Source organism: Mandrillus leucophaeus, unplaced genomic scaffold (assembly GCF_000951045.1).
Source record: "Mandrillus leucophaeus isolate KB7577 unplaced genomic scaffold, Mleu.le_1.0 Scaffold1220, whole genome shotgun sequence".
Lineage (NCBI taxonomy): Eukaryota > Metazoa > Chordata > Mammalia > Primates > Cercopithecidae > Mandrillus > Mandrillus leucophaeus.
Genome location: NW_012100544.1, coordinates 212,364 through 233,747, shown reverse-complemented (window position 1 = coordinate 233,747; position 21,384 = coordinate 212,364). Strand labels below are relative to the sequence as shown.

The 21,384-nt window shown below is 39.2% G+C and overlaps 1 protein-coding gene across 1 annotated transcript in view; it reads right to left on the bottom strand.

Moving 5' to 3' along the window:
* Positions 1 to 21,384, bottom strand: part of LSAMP (limbic system-associated membrane protein) — a 236,872-nt gene that overhangs the window by 19,258 nt on the left and 196,230 nt on the right. Inside the window, exons 5-7 of the mRNA XM_011971454.1 lie at positions 11,334 to 11,454; positions 10,721 to 10,869; positions 3,534 to 3,569 (exon numbers count right to left, since the gene is read on the bottom strand). Of these exons, the coding sequence (XP_011826844.1) occupies positions 3,534 to 3,569; positions 10,721 to 10,869; positions 11,334 to 11,454 (306 nt within the window). The remainder of the gene's footprint in view (positions 1 to 3,533; positions 3,570 to 10,720; positions 10,870 to 11,333; positions 11,455 to 21,384) is intronic.

The following is a 21,384-nucleotide window of genomic DNA, read 5'->3' as shown; positions in this document are numbered from 1 at the left end:
TGTTTTGTTTTCTGAAAAAGCTTTGGACAGCTGTATTAATCATGCAAACCCAGCCATGTGCAATGCATTTTATCAATGGAAAAACAGGGATGGAATGGCAAGCAGCTGTGAACAAACCCGGTGCCATGCCTGAACCTGGAAGATAATCTCAACATTTCCCAAACCCACTTGCCACACGGGGTTAGTGAATGGAAAGGCTGTTCACTTGGGAGAAATAATCAGATGGGAGGCAAACAAGTGAGACACATTCCAGAATTTGTTTTGTTTTGTTTCAAAGTGGCAGTGATCAGAAAGGGATAGGCTGATTGAGTCCAGAGAGCCCCACGCTCAAGGGAATTTTTCGCTTGAGTTACATAAACAAAAAGGTTGTTTGCCCTTGTCCTTGCCCCTTGTTTCACTTCTTTTTAATTTTCTGAGGCGGTTTCAACACTTCATTCTGAACCTATGGTCCTCAATGTGAGAGTGTCTCTGGGTGCACTTCCATTATGAAGAAGAGCTAGGCACAAGTAAACTGATGGGGAGAAATGTTATCATTGCTCAGTACCCAGAAACCTCAGGAAACAATGTCAATCTCACAAAGTGAGAAAAGTTCCCCCAGACATTGAGAGCTGACTCTTTCCTCATTTTGCAAATCAGTGGACTTTCTGCAGCAATATAGTCGGAGGTATTTATGCAAATTTATGCAATTCAGGACTCATTTCAGAATAAAGCTAAATTAAAATTAATGGAAGAAAACACCTATCAGAAACAAATCAAGGATAAAACACTATTTTATTTACATGTTTTAAACAAAGGAGCAGGGAAGCAACTGGTTTTATATTTTGTTTTGTTTTTGGCAGATGGGGGAAGGACATTCGGAAATTTCTGATTGGCCACAGCCAATGTAAATTACCCGTTGGTGGAATTCCAGTATTATTATTATCACTGCAGAAAATCAAGCAATATGATGAAGGAAACCCAAGGGAAATGCATTTGATTTATTGAGCCTTGTTTTTGTTTAATCACAGCTTGAAGGGGTTTAGGACTGCATTCCTGCTGCGACTCTGCTGTGCATCCCCAGTCAGCTTGATGAGCCATGTAGAGTGGGGATAGGAGGGAAGATCCTCCAATGAGAGATATTAACAATAAAGCAGCTGAAATGAAACATATATCTTTGTGAGGTTGGAAATGAGGAAAGAAAGTTCTCCTTTTTATAATGGGAAGGCAGAAAAAAATCTTTGTAACTTTTGAAACACCCACTTTCAAAACACCTTAAGGAAATTAATTGTCTTAAAAATTTTAGGCTATTTTACATCAACCAATTTCTAAGAGACAATTGATATTTTAGGAATGAAATTTAAGAGTTCACAAAGATGGTGACAATATATGATATTCAATTAAATGAAGATACCTTGCATTATAGCTACGACCACAGTGAGGCATGCTTCTCATAGATATTTGGGTACTTAATTGGCACCATAAAAAGGCTTAAGCATCCTATTGTTGGTATTTCTTTCAATGGGAAGCTGCATTTCACTTGGGTTAACCTCGATTGGAAAGACGAGAAGAACAGTGATTCAATCCCTAGGAAGTTAAAGTCCTTGTAAAGAACAGAAAACTTAAGAGGGGACTATCTTTGTATAGCAAACTCTCACACCAGCCATCCCAAGTCTTAATGAACAGCTTTTCAATTTCCACTAGCAGAGGACCAAAGTATTAGTATAAGATAAACTATATTCTCTAAACACTATTGGATCTAAGAAAGCTAACTACAGTCTACCTACAATGTAAAATCAAACTAGGGTCATTCTCCAATCAACAGTTCAGTTTGTGGGAAATATGAAGTTCAACAAAATCCCTTGTGCTCCATCCCTAGTCCAGACTGTTTTTCAGTATCTGACAGCTGCCCTTTGTGAACGGTGTCTGGCTTCACTTTGTTTAAAGTTACATATATCATAATGCGTGATCAGATAAATATTTGAGTTGGTGGCTGCAGAACTGCTCTCACAAAGGATAACTAGAGTCACAGTGATACTATACAAAGCTCATCTCAGATGGGGCATGACCTCTTTGAAAATGCTATCCAATGGTACAAATGCATATGTGTGTGTTTTTCATATCAGGACATTTGCAAGATGGCAACATGATAAAGTGGTGTCAATCTCTGCAGCAACACTAGAACATAAATGTGTTAAAATAATTGTGGCATGTCAGGAATTCAAAATGGGATATTTTCCGTTAACAGTAAGTATCATGTTGAGTCTAAAAAACAGGCACATTTTAACAGTCTTATTTTTAGTGGCTGGGATTAGAAACAGATTTCATTGTTTTAGGGAAGTTTTTTTGGTTTTTTTTTGTTTTTTTTTAATTCAACAGTTCTAAGCTTTCACACTAAAAATAGTTTGTCCTCTTTTAAAAATCTGATAATAACCCTTATTAAGCTGTCTTGTTGATCCTTGAAACCTTGCAATCCTTAGTTCAAAAATAATTAAAATACATTTGCATATGTGAATGCATATACATGCAAAACATTGCATTATTGACACTGAATATCTACACACAAGTTTGCAAGAATTTATAGTTTGGACAAATGTTAATGAAACATGATTCATCTTCAAACTTATAAAACAGCAGCCTTCTACCTTTAATTCTGAGCACATTGCCTTTATAGTGTGTATGATAATCTTGCTTAATTGGATTTATTTTTTCCACGCTAGGCCCCGCATGGCCTAGTTTCTGTTTTTTCTCAGGTCTTTGAGTGCTATTTGCAAATCACTTTTCTGGAATTTAATTTCAATGGTAGGTTGGTTTCATTTCAGATTTTTTATATTGTTTTAATTTTATTTGCCAATTTCCCTTTAAATAGCCTTAAGCTAGAAAGTTGTGCCTGCACCTTGCATCTAAATACGATGTAGGAGGCAAAATTTAATTTAAGTGCATAGAAAGTTTATGAAAAGGAATTCAGAATGATTATCTTGTTTTTTCATTTGAGTTTTCTAAGACAGGTATATTTAAAAGGACAGAAAAAAACCCATGAATTGGCCATGATTTTAAGAAAAGATAACATCTTTGTTATAATCCGGTTGAGTTGGTTAACCTTTAGCAGCATATACATTAATTTTTACAAGTAATACCAATGACTTCAGATTTGGATTGTATAGACTTTCAACCATGAGGGTAGTCAGTCAGAGAATCGGTATTTTTGTGGCTAGAGAATTTAACTGGCTGTGTCCCAAATAGGTGAGTTCCTAGTTACTTGTAATAAATATTGACTGTAGGAAAAAATTGTTTGCTGAGTTTAGCATTGCCTTCACAGCTACTGCCCGTTTGAAAATGAGTCAGAGTTTGAAGATGAGTCGGGTAATAGTCTTGTTCCATGCCTATTCAACTGGTGTTGGAAGCAACTAATTGGCTTTTCTAAAAAGGTTTAAGGGAAAAAATGATTTACACTGTATGTGAATTTTATGTGTTTTCCCCGCTTTGTGTGTTTTGCATGTTAAAGATGATGGAGAATGACCCAGGAAGAGAGCTACAGTGATAAAAATCATACTGACCTTGAATGGGGTGGGGGATTGTGGGTAAAACACGTTCTAAAGGGGAAAAAATAGTAATCATCATGGAGATTTTAAATATTATATATGTATATTTTTTCTCATGTTTAGTTATTCAAACAATTATACAACAGACTAATTTCCATGCTTACAGGATCATATCTCTCATAAAACATTTCTCTGTACTTCCTATTAACATTAAACTATCAAAGAAATTTATTAACAAAATTAAAAATGCAGAGCATTTAAAAAGTTTAGCTAGTGTAGGAGGACAACATCAGATTGTGGCAATCCTACATACAGAATCCTACTGGAAAAAACCCACCATCAAGATTTTAGATCTCTTAGAGAGTTGAAGTTGAGGGTGGGTTTATAATCGTGATCTAATTCAGGTGATACATCTTGGTCTTGGTTCTCGTCTCTTTAGCTCATGACATGAACGTGTGTCAGCTACAGATTTCTTTCCTCTCTCTAAGCCCTATAGTTCACATCAGTTTTAGCCAAGCATTTGAAGAATTTACTGTGGGCAATATTAGCTCAACATTTCCCTCAGGTTTTTACTTCCACATTACTGATACCAGTATAGGAGTAATATCAAGGTAATACATTTCTTAGCATGATATAATTTTATTTTTAGTCTATTCCTTAATTCCCCCTCTTTTTATAATACAATCTTACCTGAAATTTGATCAACCAATCAAATTTGCTTGGTGATACATCCTGTTGAGTATAATAAGAAGTACTTTTCTTTTGAACACTGAGGTCTTAGCTTAAAAGTATCTGATAGTCCCATACATAAGCTACTGACCATAAATAGAATGTACTGACAGAGTTCAGAATTTAGGGTGGCCTTCATTTATCTCATGAAAGACCTAAGCTTAAATCCTTTTCTGAGGCTCTTTCAGAAATACAGAATGGAATATTAGGGATAGGATGTATTGTTTGCTAACTCCAAAATTATGTGATAGTGTAACATAATTATCACACACTTTTCTGTGTTTCTCCTAGCAGCTTGATTAAATAAAGACTAATGGAAAATGAAAATCAACAAAAATCAAAACCACAATGAGAAAAGCATATGTGCATATTCAAATCTGATAGCCTATCATCTTGTGCCATATGCTTAAAAAGAGTAGATTTTACCTGGACTTTGGGCACTGGATACATCTGGACACTGAGAAAACTCAGTCTCCTTGCAGAGTCAGCTTTTCTCTAACTTGGCTGAAGTTGTCACTTAAATATGAAAGTTTCCTAAGTCCATTGAGATGAAGCAGGTCAACAGCAACAACTAACAATTGTATGTTAGTTACACAAGTGTCAAGTAGAAAAATGGTTTAAGCCTCCACTGGTTATTTGGTATTAAGTTTCCAGCTTTGCAAATAAATAGCTAAACTGCTTTTAGCATTTATGTAGCAGTTGGAGACCACTGTCCCATATTATACTCTTTCTACTGAATTTTATTTTTATTATTACTATTATTATTCAGACTGTTTAAATGACTCCATTTAATACTTTCTCATCATGCTGTTCACAGCTGGGTAAATGCACTCTGCCCTTATTTCCACATGACCATTTATATTGCTAAACCATCTCACCCACCCTCCTTTCAGTGCCTTTCAACTGCTTCTCAGCTTATTATCACCGTGTTAGCTCCACCTTGTTATCATCATCTTAGGCTTATCACGCCCCATTAGTTATTCTCATTCTCTTAATTCCATCCTATTCACGTATCTTTCCTTAGATGCTTCTCTTTCCCAGTTTTCATTCTTATTCTTTGCGCATTTTTCTGCTGCTGTTTTATACTTCATGCTAGGGTTTGCAGGATCCTGTAAGAGTGTAATGTGAAGTAAATACCACTTTATAAGGAAAAAGAAATTTTCCAACTTTTGATTTTCAAAACTAAGGGTGGGCAGAACCCTTGGTGCTATGCACTTCTCCTTTGGCTGCTGCTACTTGAGGAGGATAACATGCTTAGCAGCTGATTGGGAGACAGTGGGAACAGAACTATAAGGTTGGCCCTAGTACTATATGATATGGCTCTTAGCAAGGTCTCTTAACTCTGAGCTTTGGTTTCTTACCTGCTAAGTGGGTGGGCGAGGGGAGGAGAAATGTATCCACAGAGAACTCATTTAAGGAGTTTGCATCTAGTGTTTCAAACTACATGTCGGTAAATAGCAGCTTAAGCTGTTTTATTGTGTGGTATCTTAAAGTAGCTGGTTAAAACGCTTTGCCAAATCTTCACTCTGTTAACCAGGTTAGAGTGCAGTGGCCTGATCTTGGCTCACTGCCTTCTGCCTCCCAGGCAGCCTCCTGAGTAGGTGGGACCACGGGTGCACGCCACCATACCTGGATAATTTTTTGTATTTTTGGTAGAGATGGGGTTTTGCCATGTTGCCCAGGCTGGTCTCGAACTCCTGAACTCAAGAAATCCACCCCCCTCAGCCTCAGCTGGGATTACGGGCTTGAGCCACTGTGCTTGGCCTAGGCTTTGCCAAGTCTTGACTGGCATCATCAAATGCTGTATGTTTAAACAGCAAGTCTTTCCGATAACAAAATACTTTTTAAAGAAAACGGGGAGGCCCTCATTATAAAGACACCCTCTAGGGCTAGATTACTCTGGTAGTACTTGAAATGTAGTCAACTACGGCTTTACAACTTAATGATATTTTAAAGTTTAAAAAGAAAATTAAAAACACCTCCCACACATGGATGCAGCAAAGCCCAGTGTAGATTTTTTTTTTTTTTTTGTATTTTTATTCTTTTGTACTCAAAAGCCTCAAAAGACCTTTATAATCCATGCATTTCTCTAAGGCACAAGGTAATCAATCAGTGGGATTGTTCTTTAATGTGTGGGAAAATTCTCCTCCTTATTCTCCTCCTAGACCAAACGCCGACTACTAGGCTGGAATATTCACTGAGAATGTCAACATGCCAAAGAGAAGCCAATCATCGAACTAACCTGGTGGTAGCAGGCTACTGGGGGTTAATGAAAACGGAAGTGGGAGGCAACACAAGCAGTGCCCTTGGGTGGGAAGGGATGGAGCAGTATAAAGACAGTGGAAAGACCTCATTGAGTGAAAAAAGGAGAAAAACAAATAGATTCTGCTCACCTCCTAACTTACAAGATATATCTCCTAGTATTTATGCCCACATACACCAATGCAGATAATGTGTTGATTTAGGGCCTGGACTCTCGAAATAGACTACCTGAATTTAAATCTCAAGTTCAGCCTTACTTAGTTGCACTGGTCACTTAACTTTTCTATGTAATGGAGAAACACAAGTACATAGTAGGGTTGTTGTGATGCGTGCCTGTAGTCCTAGCTGCTCAGGAGGCTGAAGTGGAAAGATTGCTTTAGCTCAGGACTTCTGGGCTGTAGTGTGCTATGCTGATTGGGTGTCTGAACTAAATTTCACAAGGTGGCCTCCCAGAAGTCGGGGACCAACAGGTTGCTTAAGGAGGGTCGAACTGGCCCAAGTCAGAAATGCAGCAGATCAAAACTCCTATGCTCATCAGCAGTGGAATCGTGCCTATGAATAGCCACTGCACTCCAGCCTGGGCAACATAGCAAGACCCGTTTCTGACACAAAAATATAATTTTTAAAAATCAGATCATGCATGTGAAACATTTAGCACAGTGCATACTGCAGAGTACATTGCACTCACTTAATAAGAAGTGACAACATTTAAATTATCACCCATCACCCTTTCTTCCTTCATGTCGGTTATTTTAAATCTAAGTCAACAAGAGCATGAAACAAGATACACCTATCACCTTTGTGGGTGAATTTTAGTTATCAGTCTGGAAACACAGTCTGTTGAGTTACTTATGCAGATGATGGAACTTGTCTTGGCATCACTTGAAGTCCAAGTTTTCATCCATGTCATACATATCCCCCTGTCTGACAAAGACTAGGGAGCCGAATCCTTGCCCATACATTGTGCCATTGGATTAATGTATTCAAAACGTTAGATAAGGTAATGCTTAGCCCAAGGATGAAGAAAAAGATATACAGGGCATTACTTGGTTATCCCGACTGAGGTAGTGTGGATCTTTGACAGACACAATGCTAGAATGTGTGGAGAACTAGATGAATGAGAAAGGAATGCTTCCACCAGCTTGGGGAAAAATTACTATGAATGCAATGTATTCTTATACTCTCATTCCCTGACTTTGACCCCTCTGGAGATCAGTATTTGAACAGAGAGTGGGGAAGTATATGTATGCATGTGACCGCAAGTTGACACTGTGTGAAAAGTCAGCTCATCACTGTGGTGGATACAGCTGAAAATGCGCTGACACACCAATGAAGATTAGTAATCGCTAACTCTTCAGGGGTTCTGGGTCTGGGTCTCTACCTGCTGCTGCCGCTGGCTGGCAGAGGCTCACCAGCTGCCTGTTAGTCTCTGGACTGGCTTGGTCAGCAGAGCACCCCGCTGCCCACACAGTGCTTCCATCAGGGTTGCGGCCACAGACACCTGCCCCCCAGCATTTCTCCCCTCCTGACTCTGTTCTGTGGAAAATTACCTCTGCTGACACTCGCACAGTGTCTTCCTTTCCCCATTAATCCCATTTATTTGAATGTAAGTAGCAGACAATTGACCCACACATGTACTGTTATTTTTTTCCCTTCCCTCCCTCCCTCCCTCCCTCCCTCCCTTGTTTCCTTCCTTCCTTCCATCTTTCCTTTCTTTTATCTCCCTCCCTCTCTTTTTCTTTCTTTTCTTTTAGAACTCTGTGAAATATAAGGTTCTAACTATATAGGTTGTAACAATGGACCTCCCAAAACTAACTGGTGGTGGGTGGGTGGGTGGGTGGAGGGACTGCCAGTCCTGCTACAAAAGAAGGAGAGCTTCTCCCCCAAAATGTTTGTTCTTAGGCCTTGGATCTAAGAAATAGTGCAATAGATTTGACAATATTCTGCAATTCGAATAGTTCCTTTTTACCTCAAAGCCTAATGATCTTTCATATTCTATTTTTCAGTAAGGATTATACCTCCTAACTTTCCCGTAAAAGTGGGACATCCATTCTAAACCAAATGCTGATGTATGTGGTGCCTCTGCATGCTGCCAAAGACACAACTATGGTAGTGCCTATGAGGGACCACCAGGAAGTACTACATCATTAATCACTGCACCACAAAATCCTCAAATGTATGATGGAGGGTGACTTCTACTAAATCATAAAGGGCAGTGTGATAGGATACACTTGTCTGATTATTCCCTGATTTTCAGCTTACAAACAGAAACTCTGTAAGATTTTTGACATTTCTCAATTTTACTGGGTTAAGGGCATTGGTATTGTAGGGCTTGATGTTACCTTCCATGACCTCTAGCAGGATCTCATTGCCTTTGACCTAGTCTACGCTCACTTTCCCCCCTCCCTCAAGTATTCCATCCTTCCAGCCTCTTTCCCTTTCCTCTCTCTCAGGCTATAGGCGATATTTTATTTATTATTTGAAATATATCATTAGCATAGTTCTTAGTCTAGGTTAAATAGAAAGAAAATATACTTTAATGCAAATGTATAATTGCTCGCTTTCTGTAACTCATCCAGTTGTTCTACCTTCTCTTCACTAATCTCTAAACAACCTTCTTTTTAAGTTTTTAAGTGTATGTTGTTCTACTTAGCCAGGTCAACTTAGATTTGGTAAATCTTAAATTCCCAGTTGAGGCTGGTTTCCCCCGGCTACCATTTATGGAATCCTTAATGTTAGGAATGAATCAGGTAACTACAGTTCTTAAGAAGGATATTCTCAAATGTCTTAGGGATATTGATGTCTCTAGTTGCGGCAAAGAATACTGATGTTTGCTCTTTGGAGACAAGTAAACATGTTGTGAATTTTAAACTTCGTGTGGAGGCAGCATTTGTATAACTGTATCTCATCAAACTGTCACAGACTGAAGTCAATGAGAGTTATGAATGAGAAACTAAAGGCCAAAGTTAGAGTCATTTGTGGTTGTTGCTTTTGTAAATGGAGTTGGATCTTAAACAGTTTTAAAATGGCTTTAACACTACATTTCAAGAGAACTCTCACTTAAATTGATTTTTTCCTAAAAATATTTTTTTTTCTCGAAGGCTCATCTAAATGGAATATAGCAAGATAGAAAGATTTCTTCTGGTCATAATATTTCCAGTTTTTCCAATAGAATCTGTGCAGGAAAAAAAAACAACTTAGTGGTTTGTTATTCCAAAATAATAACAGTACTTTTTTTGGACTTTTCCCTTTAGTCCAAATGAACTTTCTGATTCAGCATGAGCTAACTTTTTGATTTGTTTTGCTTATTCTGATAAATGTGTCTCTATTCCAAACGTTATCATTTTCTTGTGACTCCATTTAGCCTCCTTCTGTTTCTCAGAGGGTGTCTTCTGTGCTCATAGTCACCTGCCCAGCAAAGCTGGGAGTGAGAGACTTGACTCTAACTTGCTGCTAAAGAGCAGGACTCCAAGGTGGGGTCTCCTATTAACATCAGTGACTTTGGAATGACTGCGCCTTCCTTGGTCTACTTTCAGGGTCTTCTCTGGTCTTCAGAAATGTTCCTCTTTCCTACCATTCCATCTCTGTTCCAAAAATATATCAGAAAAGTAATGTCTCCTACTGTCATACAGAAAACTTTCTGCAACCATTTTTCCTCCTTTAGATTTTACGTTTGAATCATTTATTCCACCCTTCCTCTTGTGTTGTTAAAAATGTACTTTCTTTTTCCAGCCTCTCCCTTCTCTCAGCACCTTATCTATTCTCACTGAATATTTCTTCCTCAATCACTCTTATCACTACCTTCAGAACATACACACACACACACACACACACACACACACACACAGTTATCCATTTCCAGGCTTTTACATCACCTCTGCTTCTTAAAGGACCACTGCCAAAGAGACTTGTGTTCTCTGAATATTATTTCAGCTTAACCAGGAAAAAACAAAACAAAACAAAAAAATAAAAACTAAGGAAAACAAACAACAAGGCCGTTATCAGAAGTAAGAAAGACTATAGAGAGAAGTTGCTCCATTTGTAAATCTCTCCTATGCACAGGGACTGAGAACCTTGCATTTTTGTTTCAGTGCATAGATCCTTATTTGTGTTTAAGGGAACCTTTAATAGATAAGGGAATGGTTTTCACGTTTTTCATGTGAAAAGTCAATTTAATTCCACCAAGTTGGGCCCTGCTTTGGCATACTTACTGAAAAGGACTAGGCTGGCATTGGTGACCCCCAGCTTGTTGGCAGCCACGCAGGTGTAGTTGCCATAGTGCTCCTCAGTGACATTGGTCACCGTCAGGGAAGACTGGCCCTCCGTGCTCTTAATCTCAAGACCATTGGCACTATTTATCCTAAGAGTTCAAAAACAGAAGAATAGAAAGGAACACTGGTGAAGGTTTTAGCTTAGGAATTCTTTCAACATCCTGACACTGCAGGAAAAGGAGAGAAAGGAAGTAGCTAGGATTTGTGGTTCCATGCCCAATTCCTATTTTAATTGTGCAATGCCATATTATCAGAATCAACGTCCATCAACAGAGAAAACTAGGGAATGGGTTTGAGTTTCTGTTATAGGCAAGAAAGACATGTAGGTGAAAGCTACCCGTTGAACTGTTTTTATATTTTACCTGACTGCTTTTGGGCTTCAGCTTAAGAGCTACAGGCCCCAAAGAATTTGGTAAGAGATATTAAAAAGGAAGAGTGTGAGAATATAGTTCTACACAATTACAACTGGCTTGGCTTTGGCTTTGTTGTGGGGCTTCCGGTGTCCCCAGGCCCATGCAGTGGAGTCACGGGGGATGGTAGGTTTGGCACATACCTAGTGTCATCCCGGTACCACTCAAAGTCAGGTGCAGGCACTGCCGAGGCCTCACATTTGAGTGAAGCTTGTCGTCCTGTGGTGGCTTCATTGCTCTTGGATTCTGTGATAGTGGGAGGATCTGTAGGAAGGACAGGCACACAAGTTTATATGAGGGTCGGGGTGCTTAGAATTTCTATTCAGGAAGGAATGAAGAAGGACAATCTGATTAGAGAGAGGCAGGAAGGGAGCCATCTTAAAGCTCCATTTGTATGAATTATATGATCAGCTGAATGGGGTTGATCACCAAAAAACTAAATAAAAATAAGAGATAATAGGCCGGGCGCGGTGGCTCAAGCCTGTAATCCCAGCACTTTGGGAGGCCGAGATGGGCGGATCACAAGGTCAGGAGATCGAGACCATCCTGGCTAACACAGTGAAACCTCGTCTCTACTAAAAAATACAAAAAACTAGCCGGGCGCGGTGGCGGGCGCCTGTAGTCCCAGCTACTTGGGAGGCTGAGGCAGGAGAATGGCGTGAACCCAGGAGGCGGAGCTTGCAGTGAGCTGAGATCAGGCCACTGCACTCCAGCCTGGGTGGCAGAGCGAGACTCCGTCTCAAAAAAAAAAAAAAAAAAAAAGAGATAATTAATGAAAACATAGACTTGGTTTACTTGAATGAGACACTTAGCAGGGTTTTATGGAAATGCAATCTAGAATTTCTTTATCCCTCCTCCAGTTGGTCATGGTATACAATTATAGATTATAAATATTTGTATAGCTTCTTTTTATAAATGAAGCAATGATACCAAAGGACTTAGGAATCTCAACATATAGTTTGACCATTTTTTCTTTTTCTTCTTGTCATTATAGTTTGAGATGGCCTTGAGGAGTCTGATGAAAATAATAGCCAGCTAAAGCCTTTCCAACGCAAGTTTGGTCTGATACTGTTGCAAGATTCACAAACAAACAAACAAACAAAACTAATATTAGGTGATTACTTTCTTTTCTTTAATGTGTTCCCTTATCATCACAACCCAGGTAAATTTAGCTTTTATGTGTGGGGGTATGGTTTAAAGCCTATCCTGGTACATAGAAGACTTACTGGTATATCAGCCTTCTATTCTCTCTGGCAGTTGGGCCCTTGATTTTTATGCCTAGGAATGGGCCTACAAAACTATCACAGGCTTTAAATCAGATGGGAAACACATTTGACACTCTAATTTTCCATGACTCATTCAAACAGTCCTACATGGATGGAAAGAGTGTTTGCATGTCCACTTGACTGTGTTAGGATTGTAGACTCAGCCTCCTGCACCGGATGATGCTGTGTTTGTGCAGGTTATAGACCTTCAAGGAGAGGCCTTTCCTGTCCAAAGGTTGTTTGCCAGAAAATGGCAACTTGGCTATGTACACATGGGAAAAACAGACCCAGACACTCTGTTTAGACTCTGTAGAGGAAAAAGCTCATTTAGGAAAATTAGTAAAGTGAACGTTAGTGGGTAAACTCATTTAAACCCTGCCCTTCGGCACCTGGTCTGTCTTCCTTATTTCTGATTTTTTTTAATGCTAAAAAACTATTGCCTAAGTTTTCTACCTATAGAAGACTGTAATTCTCTGAGTTTAAAAGAGTGTACGAGAAAGCATCTGATTTGTCTTCAATTTCCTTCTTGATTTTACTTTTCCATAAGCTTAGACATTTTTAAATCACTGTCAGAGTTAGAGCACATTTGAATAAACACTTGCATGTAAACAGGCATGCTAAATGGGGTTTTGTTGTCTTACTGCTGCTGGTATTGTTTTGCTTTAGACTTACTGCCTTATTTCCGTATACGCACTAAATGGGAAGATGCTGTAAAACGAAACCTGGATTGGAAACTAGGAGTCCTGGGATTTAGTTTGAGTTTGGCTGTTTGGACTTCCCATCATACATTCTCTTTCTGGGCCTTGGTTTTATTACCTGTAAAATGAGGGGATCCTATTTTAATGATTTATAGCATCTTTTCCAACTGTAAACTATCCCAATTCTAGTTAAAACTGCTCATTCTTTACAAATGGGTGGTTGGCATCATTATGATCCAAGCGTATTTTCAAACCCTTAACTAATTTAACTCTTAAATTGCTAACTTTCCCAATTACTCATTTATCTATTCCATGGTTTAAGAACCAGAATTAGCAGTCGAGAAGAGGAAATCTGAGGTCTGATTTTGACTCTACTCTTAAACAGATCTGTGGTCTGGGAAAACATCTGTACCAGTTTGAGCCTTTTTCTTTTTTATCTTTTTAAAAAAGAAGCTAGCTTCTAAAATTGGTTATATAGATCATTAGAGCACATCAGTTCAAAGGATAATGCAATGGTAGTAGTGGTGCTGTGGGGAGATATTAATAAAGGACACAGAATAGAGGTTCTGGGCTTGGATTTAAAGTCTGGTAGACATGAGATCAAATCCAGGCTCTGTTCCTCCTTGTCCTTCCTCATTTGAGAGTTTAATACTTTGCCCATAGTCACATTGCTTCCGTTTCCTCACTTATAAAATGTTAGGGCTGGGCATGATGGCTTATGCCTGTAATCCTAGCACTCTGGGAGGCCCAACCAGGTGGATCACTTGAGGTCAGGAGTTTGAGACCAGCCTGGCCAACATAGCAAAACCCCATCTCTACCAAAATACAAACAACTAGCTGGGTATGGTGGTGTGTACCTGTAGTCCTAGCTACTCGGGAACCTACAGCACAAGAATTGCCTGAGCCCAGGAGATGGAGGTTGCAGTGAGCAGAGATTGAGCCACTGCACTCCAGCCTGGGCAACACAGCAAGACTCTGTCTCAAAAACTAAAAAAAATGATGGAACCCAAGGCAGGGAAGTACATTTGAAGGCTGAGAGACAGTAGGCTTCAGAACTGATGAGACTAGAAATGGATTTCATAAGGGTGAGGAAAAGAAGCAGTGTTGAAAAGGCAACACTGTGATTTCTGACTTGGGCATCTGGGTAACGCCATCCACTGAGATAAGATTCATAAGTAAAGAAACAGACGACCGGCAGTAGAATACTCAATACACATTACTTTTCAGTCCTCATTTCTTCTCACTGTATTGTGTCCTTAAGCTGCCAATGACTCCATCATCTGTAGCACAGTAGCCCATTGACATTGACTGAAGATAATTTTGCTTATGAATTTTGTTTGTTCAATTTCCCAATTTGTAAGATAAAATTTAACCACTGTTTGTGAGTTTCTGGAGCCACATGGTTATAACTGCAAACTGGTGACTATTTACCCTTCATCCCCTACCACTTCAGGACCCAGGGGAAATAAATGATTTTTCTGATTGAAAAATTTAGGAAGAAGAAACTGGGCCCGTTTGACTCATCTATTTCCTTTCTTCCTTTTGGGACCAAGCTTCTGGCCGGTAGCAGAGGTTCTCCTCTGTTTCTCTATGACAGAAGTCTTACTTGGGCTCTCTCCTTTCTGCTTTCATGTGGGCAGGCCCATCCCATCCCAGGGCTGCCATGATTGGGGAGGTAAGTCGACCACACTAACCTATTATCTCTAGCCACCTTGATCTCTAAAAATGGGAACATTTAGGTCTCCTGACCACTCTTTTCCTTACTTGTCAATTTGTTTGGAATCTGAATTACTAAGCAGTAAGCTGTTTATTAGCCCTTCAGAGACCCCAGCATGGGGAAGCTGGCAGTAAACTAGGATTGAGCACTTACAAGTGCATTAATCTAGTCAGTTACAAAGGCCAGCTACTTGCTTCTCTCTTTGAAAACTTAGGAATTTTCTTGTGCCAGGGTAAATATATGAGTACTGATAAATATACAAAGAGCTCATTGTTTCTAATATTTTTCAAATGACACCATGGTGCAAGTTTATTTTTTCATGGCTTATTGAAATGAACATTTCAAAATTCATTTGTAATGAATTCTGCATAGGTGAGGCTAAGAAAGACTATTACAAATCATACTGCAGCATGCCTTGTGTAGTTAAAATAATAGATGTCCTTATTCAAAATACGGTTATAATAAAAATGTGGCTTCATAAAAATGCTGCACAGAGAGGTCCATTGTTATTCTTTATATGACTTTGGAATAGCTTACAATTGTCAAAGGACTCTTCCAGTTAATATTAATTCAAAATTCCATGTTCTGAAAATATTAATAGGGCCTTTCTTCTTCTGACATCACCAATAACAAGACTCTTTCAATCAGAATGAATAGGGAAACAAAACAGAGGACTAGGAAATAAAATATCATTCATTTAATCTTACTAATATTGGGAATATTCATATAAAAGAATATTCTGAATAGGAAATTTAATGTATAGTCATTTACTGCATGTCAGCACTCTACTAGGTTTTAGATATCCTCTTTATCCAAACAATTAGCCCTAGGAGGTAAATATGATTAACCCCATTTTATGAAAGAGAAGACAAGCTTACAGAAGGTTACTAAGTTGTCCAAATTCACATGGTCAGTATTTGATGGACCATGGATTTAACCCCAGGTCTGTCATGCTCTGAAACTCATGTTCTGAACCTCTCTGCTCTGGTACATCTATTTGAATGAATTCTTTTGAAGAACAATGAATTTCTAACAGGAAAAAAATACCATCAGGGGAGGGAGCAGGCCGGTAGATGGAAAGATAAATGCTGCATATTTCTATTATTTCTAGGGTACCAACAATGGCACAACATGCGGTGACACAGTGGATATAAACCTGTATTAGGAGTCAGGAAATGCAGATGCAATCTCTGCTAGTGCCACTTAACTTGTTACCATGGGACACAATGCTCCCTTGCAGCCCCTCACCTAGGAATACAGACAATGATGCCTGTCTGTCTATCTCACGGGTTTGATGTAAATATCAGATGAAGTCATTAATATGAGAGCACTTTAAACACCTAAAGTGATTACATGTATTACTTTATAGTATTATTCACTTGGTATCATGGATACAGAAAGAACTTTGGAGTTAGACCTGGGTTTGAGTTCCAAGTCCACCACTCACAAAAGCTGTTTGATTTTGTGTCAGAGCATGCTTACGCTCACTGAGCTTTGTTTTCGTCCTCTCTACGTGGGGATGATATAGATCATCTCCCATGGGTAGTGTGCAGCAGTGTAAAAAGCAGCAGAGGCAGAGGGTGTAGGCAATAAAAAACACATTATCTGAGAGAATTTAGAAATGATAATAAGACTGATTTAGAGTTGCTTTTTTTTTTTTTTAAGTCACCATGTGCCAGTAATATTAAACAATGACAGTGATAAAGTAAATACTTCTCACTGGGGCAGACCAGGCCCAATACACCCTCCCATTTGGTTGGTGATATGGTTTGGCTGTGTTCCTATCCAAAATCTCATCTCAAATTGTAATTCCCCATAATCCCCATGTGTCAAGGAAAAGACCAGGTGGAGGTAATTGAATCGTGAGGGCAGTTCCCCCATGCTGTTCTCATGATAGTGAATGAGTTCTCATGAGATCTGATGGTTTTATAAAGGTTTGGTGGTTTCTCCTGCACTCATTCCCTTTCCTGCCGCCTTGTGAAGAATGTGCCTTGTTTCCCCTTTGTTTTCTACCATGATTGTAAGTTTCCTGAGGCTTCCTCAGCCATGTGGAACTGTGAGTCAATTAAACCTCTTTCCTTTCTAAATTACCCAATCTCGGGCAGTTCTTTATAGCAGTGTGAGAATGGATTAATATAATTGGCCACTGTTGGTGTGATGATTACAGTGAATTGATATGAAATCTCTAGGAGAGTCTGGGTACTCTGAAGGTACTTAGAATATTATGGTTCCTGTCCATATTGCAAAATTATAATGAAACATTGTAGTACTCTGGGTTGTCACTGAATATTTCCTCTGAAGACCTCATAATCGATTCATAAGTATTAGGATATGTCTTTACCATTACCTACCCAAAGGCAAGAATAAACTAAAGATGAGCATGGAGACTGAATAGGTGTAACTATGAAAAGCTAGAGAAGCTGGCCAGTCTGGTTCCATGTTAAACAGTTATTTTTCTGGCCAAGGCAGGCAGATCTCTTAAAATCAAGAGTTTGAGATCAGCCTGGTCAACACGGTGAATCCCCGTCTCTACTAAAAATACAAAAATTAGTCAGGTGTGGTGGCACGTGCCTGTAATCCCAGCTACTTTGGAGGCTGAGGCACAAGAATTGCTTGAACCCGGGAGGCAGAGGTTGCACTTAGCTGAGACTGGGCCACTGCACTCCAGCCTGGGCAACAGGGTGAGAACTTGCCTCAAAAACAAACAAACAAACAAAGTTATTTTCCTAATGTTTTCTCATTAGGTGATTTTTGAATCAAATCACTGAAGATACCAGTTAAAATATATATACATTATCTGGAGGTCTCTCCAGCCCAATTGTGTATTTTGTGACAACCTTTGCTTCCTCTAAATAAACGGCTCTCAAATGTAAGGCAAGCTCACATTTAGAAATGTCAGCTCCCCAAGTGCCCCAGCATGGGTGTTGATTGGGTTGATTAGCTCTGGACACCAGGGTGGAGGCAGAAACGAATTCAGAGAGAGAGAGACAAATAAAGGGAAAAGGAGTTGTGAGGATGACAATGTGAACCTATTTGGAGAGAGACCTGTGGGAAAGTGGAAGGTGGGAACATCAGCTGGTCAATGGGGCGGAGACAGGCTTGAGAGCTGGGAGCAACTTTTGAGAAACAATTCTCCAGGAATAGGAAAGGAGTCCAGTATTGCAAGAGTCTAGATAAAATTAACAGTTTGTATTTGTTAAACATTTACTAGGTGCTAGATACTATTCTAGGTATACTGGGCACTAAGATGAGACAAACTCAGAAATAGTTACATTTAATGCACTGTGAGAACTGAAATTGAGGAACTGCACCTAGAACCTGCAATGAAAGAACAGACTGTCCCTAGGACTGGTATCTGAAAGAAATTAACAGTTACTTTGTTGGGTAAGATACAGAAACCTGGAAGTCCTGTCTGTTGTCTAATTTATACTAAGCTTATTCAGTTGAAGAGATTTTGAGCCAACATTTTAGCTTTCTGTAAATTCCAGGACCTCCTACCACTTAGAAAATAGATTTTGCATATAAAAGTGGCTATGTGTAATGCTGTATGCCTACTGCAGAGAAGTGCTATCCAAAAGAAGTAAAAAGGAGAGACCATAGAATCCAGCTTGTGAGCTCAACAGGAGAGACTGTTAGTCTCTCTTCTTTACTGCTCTAGTCTCTCAGTGCCCTGCAACAAACATCTGTTAACAACTGAGTAAATGAGTCAATGAAGTGCTGGTGGAAGAAAGTTAACAGCCCTGAGATTTTTTCTTTCTTGTAGTGGTAGTACTCAGGGTCTGTTCATTACAATAATCTATTTGGCCAGTAGTTATCTTAACCATCCTGATCCCCTGACCTAATTCCAAAGCCTGTGTTTTGAAAAGGAAACAGAATCAGTTTAAATAATAAATTTCATGGCCAGCAGGATTAGATGAAGTGATAGAGGTGATTCTGGGCATTTCTCTGTATGCAAGAGTGTTGCTAGGCAGACTTGGTTCCATAATTCAATCTGAGAGACTTCATCTACTTAACACAACTATATTTAAGTTGGATGAATTGTTTGAACAGGACAAGTGCTGTGATGACTAGTTTTGATATAATAAAAACACAGCTCATGAGGTTTTGGTAAAAGGTGATTCCAAAGGAAATTGATAAAATTTTTTTCCAGATTTGTGACCATCTTATTTGCAAAATTTGGAGAAATGTTAAGAGGGCAGAGTTTATCTGTGAGTTTTTCACCTACTTATTCAATACACATTTACTGAGCAATTTTTATACAGTCAGGCACATGTTAAGTCCTGCTTGTTAGGACATACTGGATGTGTGAGTAAACTCATTATAGTTTTCCATATAATTTGTTATGAGGTATCTTTTTAGAATCTCAGGGTTCTGTCCATATTCTGTGGTTCACTCATCATTAGCAAAAGCTCACATTTTCATAAAAGTCTTTTCTTGAAAATTGTAAGTATTTTCTTCTGCTTTAAATTACACTTTGGGGACAGTCAAGAAGAAGCAATGTCAGACTAATTGCACCAATAATAATAGGACCCAGGCGGCTAGCTTTGATCTTGGGAACCATCTGCAATCCAGACCACTTTGATGTTTCACACAATGGAAGCATAAATATTTTCTATGTACACCATGATTGGACTTTCACAAATCTAATTAAGATGAAGGTCAATTAAGAGAAAATGAAATCTTAACTCCAAAAGTCAGGGAAGAGATGGAAGATGATGGCATGGTTGTGTGTACATAAAAGAAGCTAACCTAATTATAAACTTATACAAACAGCCAGAGAAGTTTCCTTTCATGTGACATAAAGGTCCTAAAGCATTTTATAACATTGCAATCATTAATGTGTCTTTGAAACACACCCAGCACTAGAAAAGAATAGTAATAACTGGCATTTCAAAACTCTATTACTAAAAAATTTGAAAACAGCTAGGGATAGAAGCACCTCAGAACTCATGAAATGCAGCCCCTTGCTTCTTGGAAATGAGTGCCATAAACTATAGCAGAGTCAGTTGTATCTATTGGATTCCTCTAGGTTTGGTGTGAAAGAGATTTTGCTGCTTGTTTCAGAAGTCTGCAAGGCTGGAGCAAGGCCACAGGTAATGGTGCATCCCAGCGCAGGCTGCGTAAACTTTAGCAAGTTTCCTCAGCTCTCAAAGCCTCAGTTTCCAAATTTCTAAAGTAAGACTAATGATGCTTATCTCATAGGTTTAAAATGGCTGTGGGGATTAAACAACAAATGTTAATCAATCAATCAATCTCTCTCTCTCTCTCTCTCTCTCTTTATTTTGAGACAGTGTTTCACTCTTGTTGCCCATGCTGGAGTGCAGTGGCAGTCTCGGCTCACTGAAACCTCCACCTCCTGGGTTCAAGTGATTCTTCTGCCTCAGCCTCCTAAGTAGCTGGGATTGTAGACACCTGCCACCACACCTGGCTAATTTTTGTATTTTCAGTAGAGACAGGGTTTCATCATGTTGGCCAGGCTGGTCTCAAACTCCTGACCTCAGGTTCCACCCGCCTCGGCCTCCCCAAGTGCTGGAATTACAGGGGTGAGGCACTGTGCCCAACCAATATAAATCTCTTAACTCAATGCTACACATAGTAGGTATGTGGAACTGAAAATTCCTTATCTTCCTCGTGAGAGTGTGGGCTTTAGAATCAAATGGACCTGAGTCTGAATCCCTTTTCTTACATTTACTTTCTGTGTCATTTTGAAGGGGCAATTTTACCTCCTTGGGCTGCAGTTTTTCAAACTCTAAAATGGTCTCAATTATATCTACCTTGCTGGGGTTGTTGAGTAGAAAAGAGAGAATTTATACAAAAAACCGGGTACATAGGAAGACATGAGATGACAGAAAGTACTCATCACAGCCTAAAGGATACTTTCAAATATGGGTTAAGATGTTTGTACATGTATGTCTGTGTGCCTATGTGTGTGTATGTAGGATGTGTGTGCATTCAATGCATAGAAGGGAAGAACTGTCAAAGCTTCCCTTTGTCCCTGCCACTAGCCACAGTTGTGTGATGTGGGGACTTGAATTTGAGTGATGTAGAGTCAGTGCTAACTGAACAGGGTAAACGAATTCTCTTTATTCCTCAGCTGGGTGACACACATCATATAGATCCTCCCTCCACCCACCCTCTTTTGAACTACATCTAAGAATCCTTTCATCCGAGAAGTTCAAAGTATGCCCACTTACCTATGCATCTTAGTGAAATCTTCCTTTCTAATGCCCATACTTTGGGACAAATAGGTAACGGAAATTAACTTATCAGACATTCCTGTTAGCCATCAGGGACACATGGTATCTGACCACAGTGGCTCTAATTTGTTCCCAAGGCCAATTATTTAAATAGCGGAGGATAAAATATAATCTTGAGGCATTCTCTCCTGACAAACAATGTGTTAAGATGGAAATTCCAGTTAAACCAGATACAAATTGCTGTTTTTTCTTAAGTAGTATGACCTTGATTTCCACGAAGACCAGCATAGTGACCGCCAGCAATGTTAGTGCTGTCT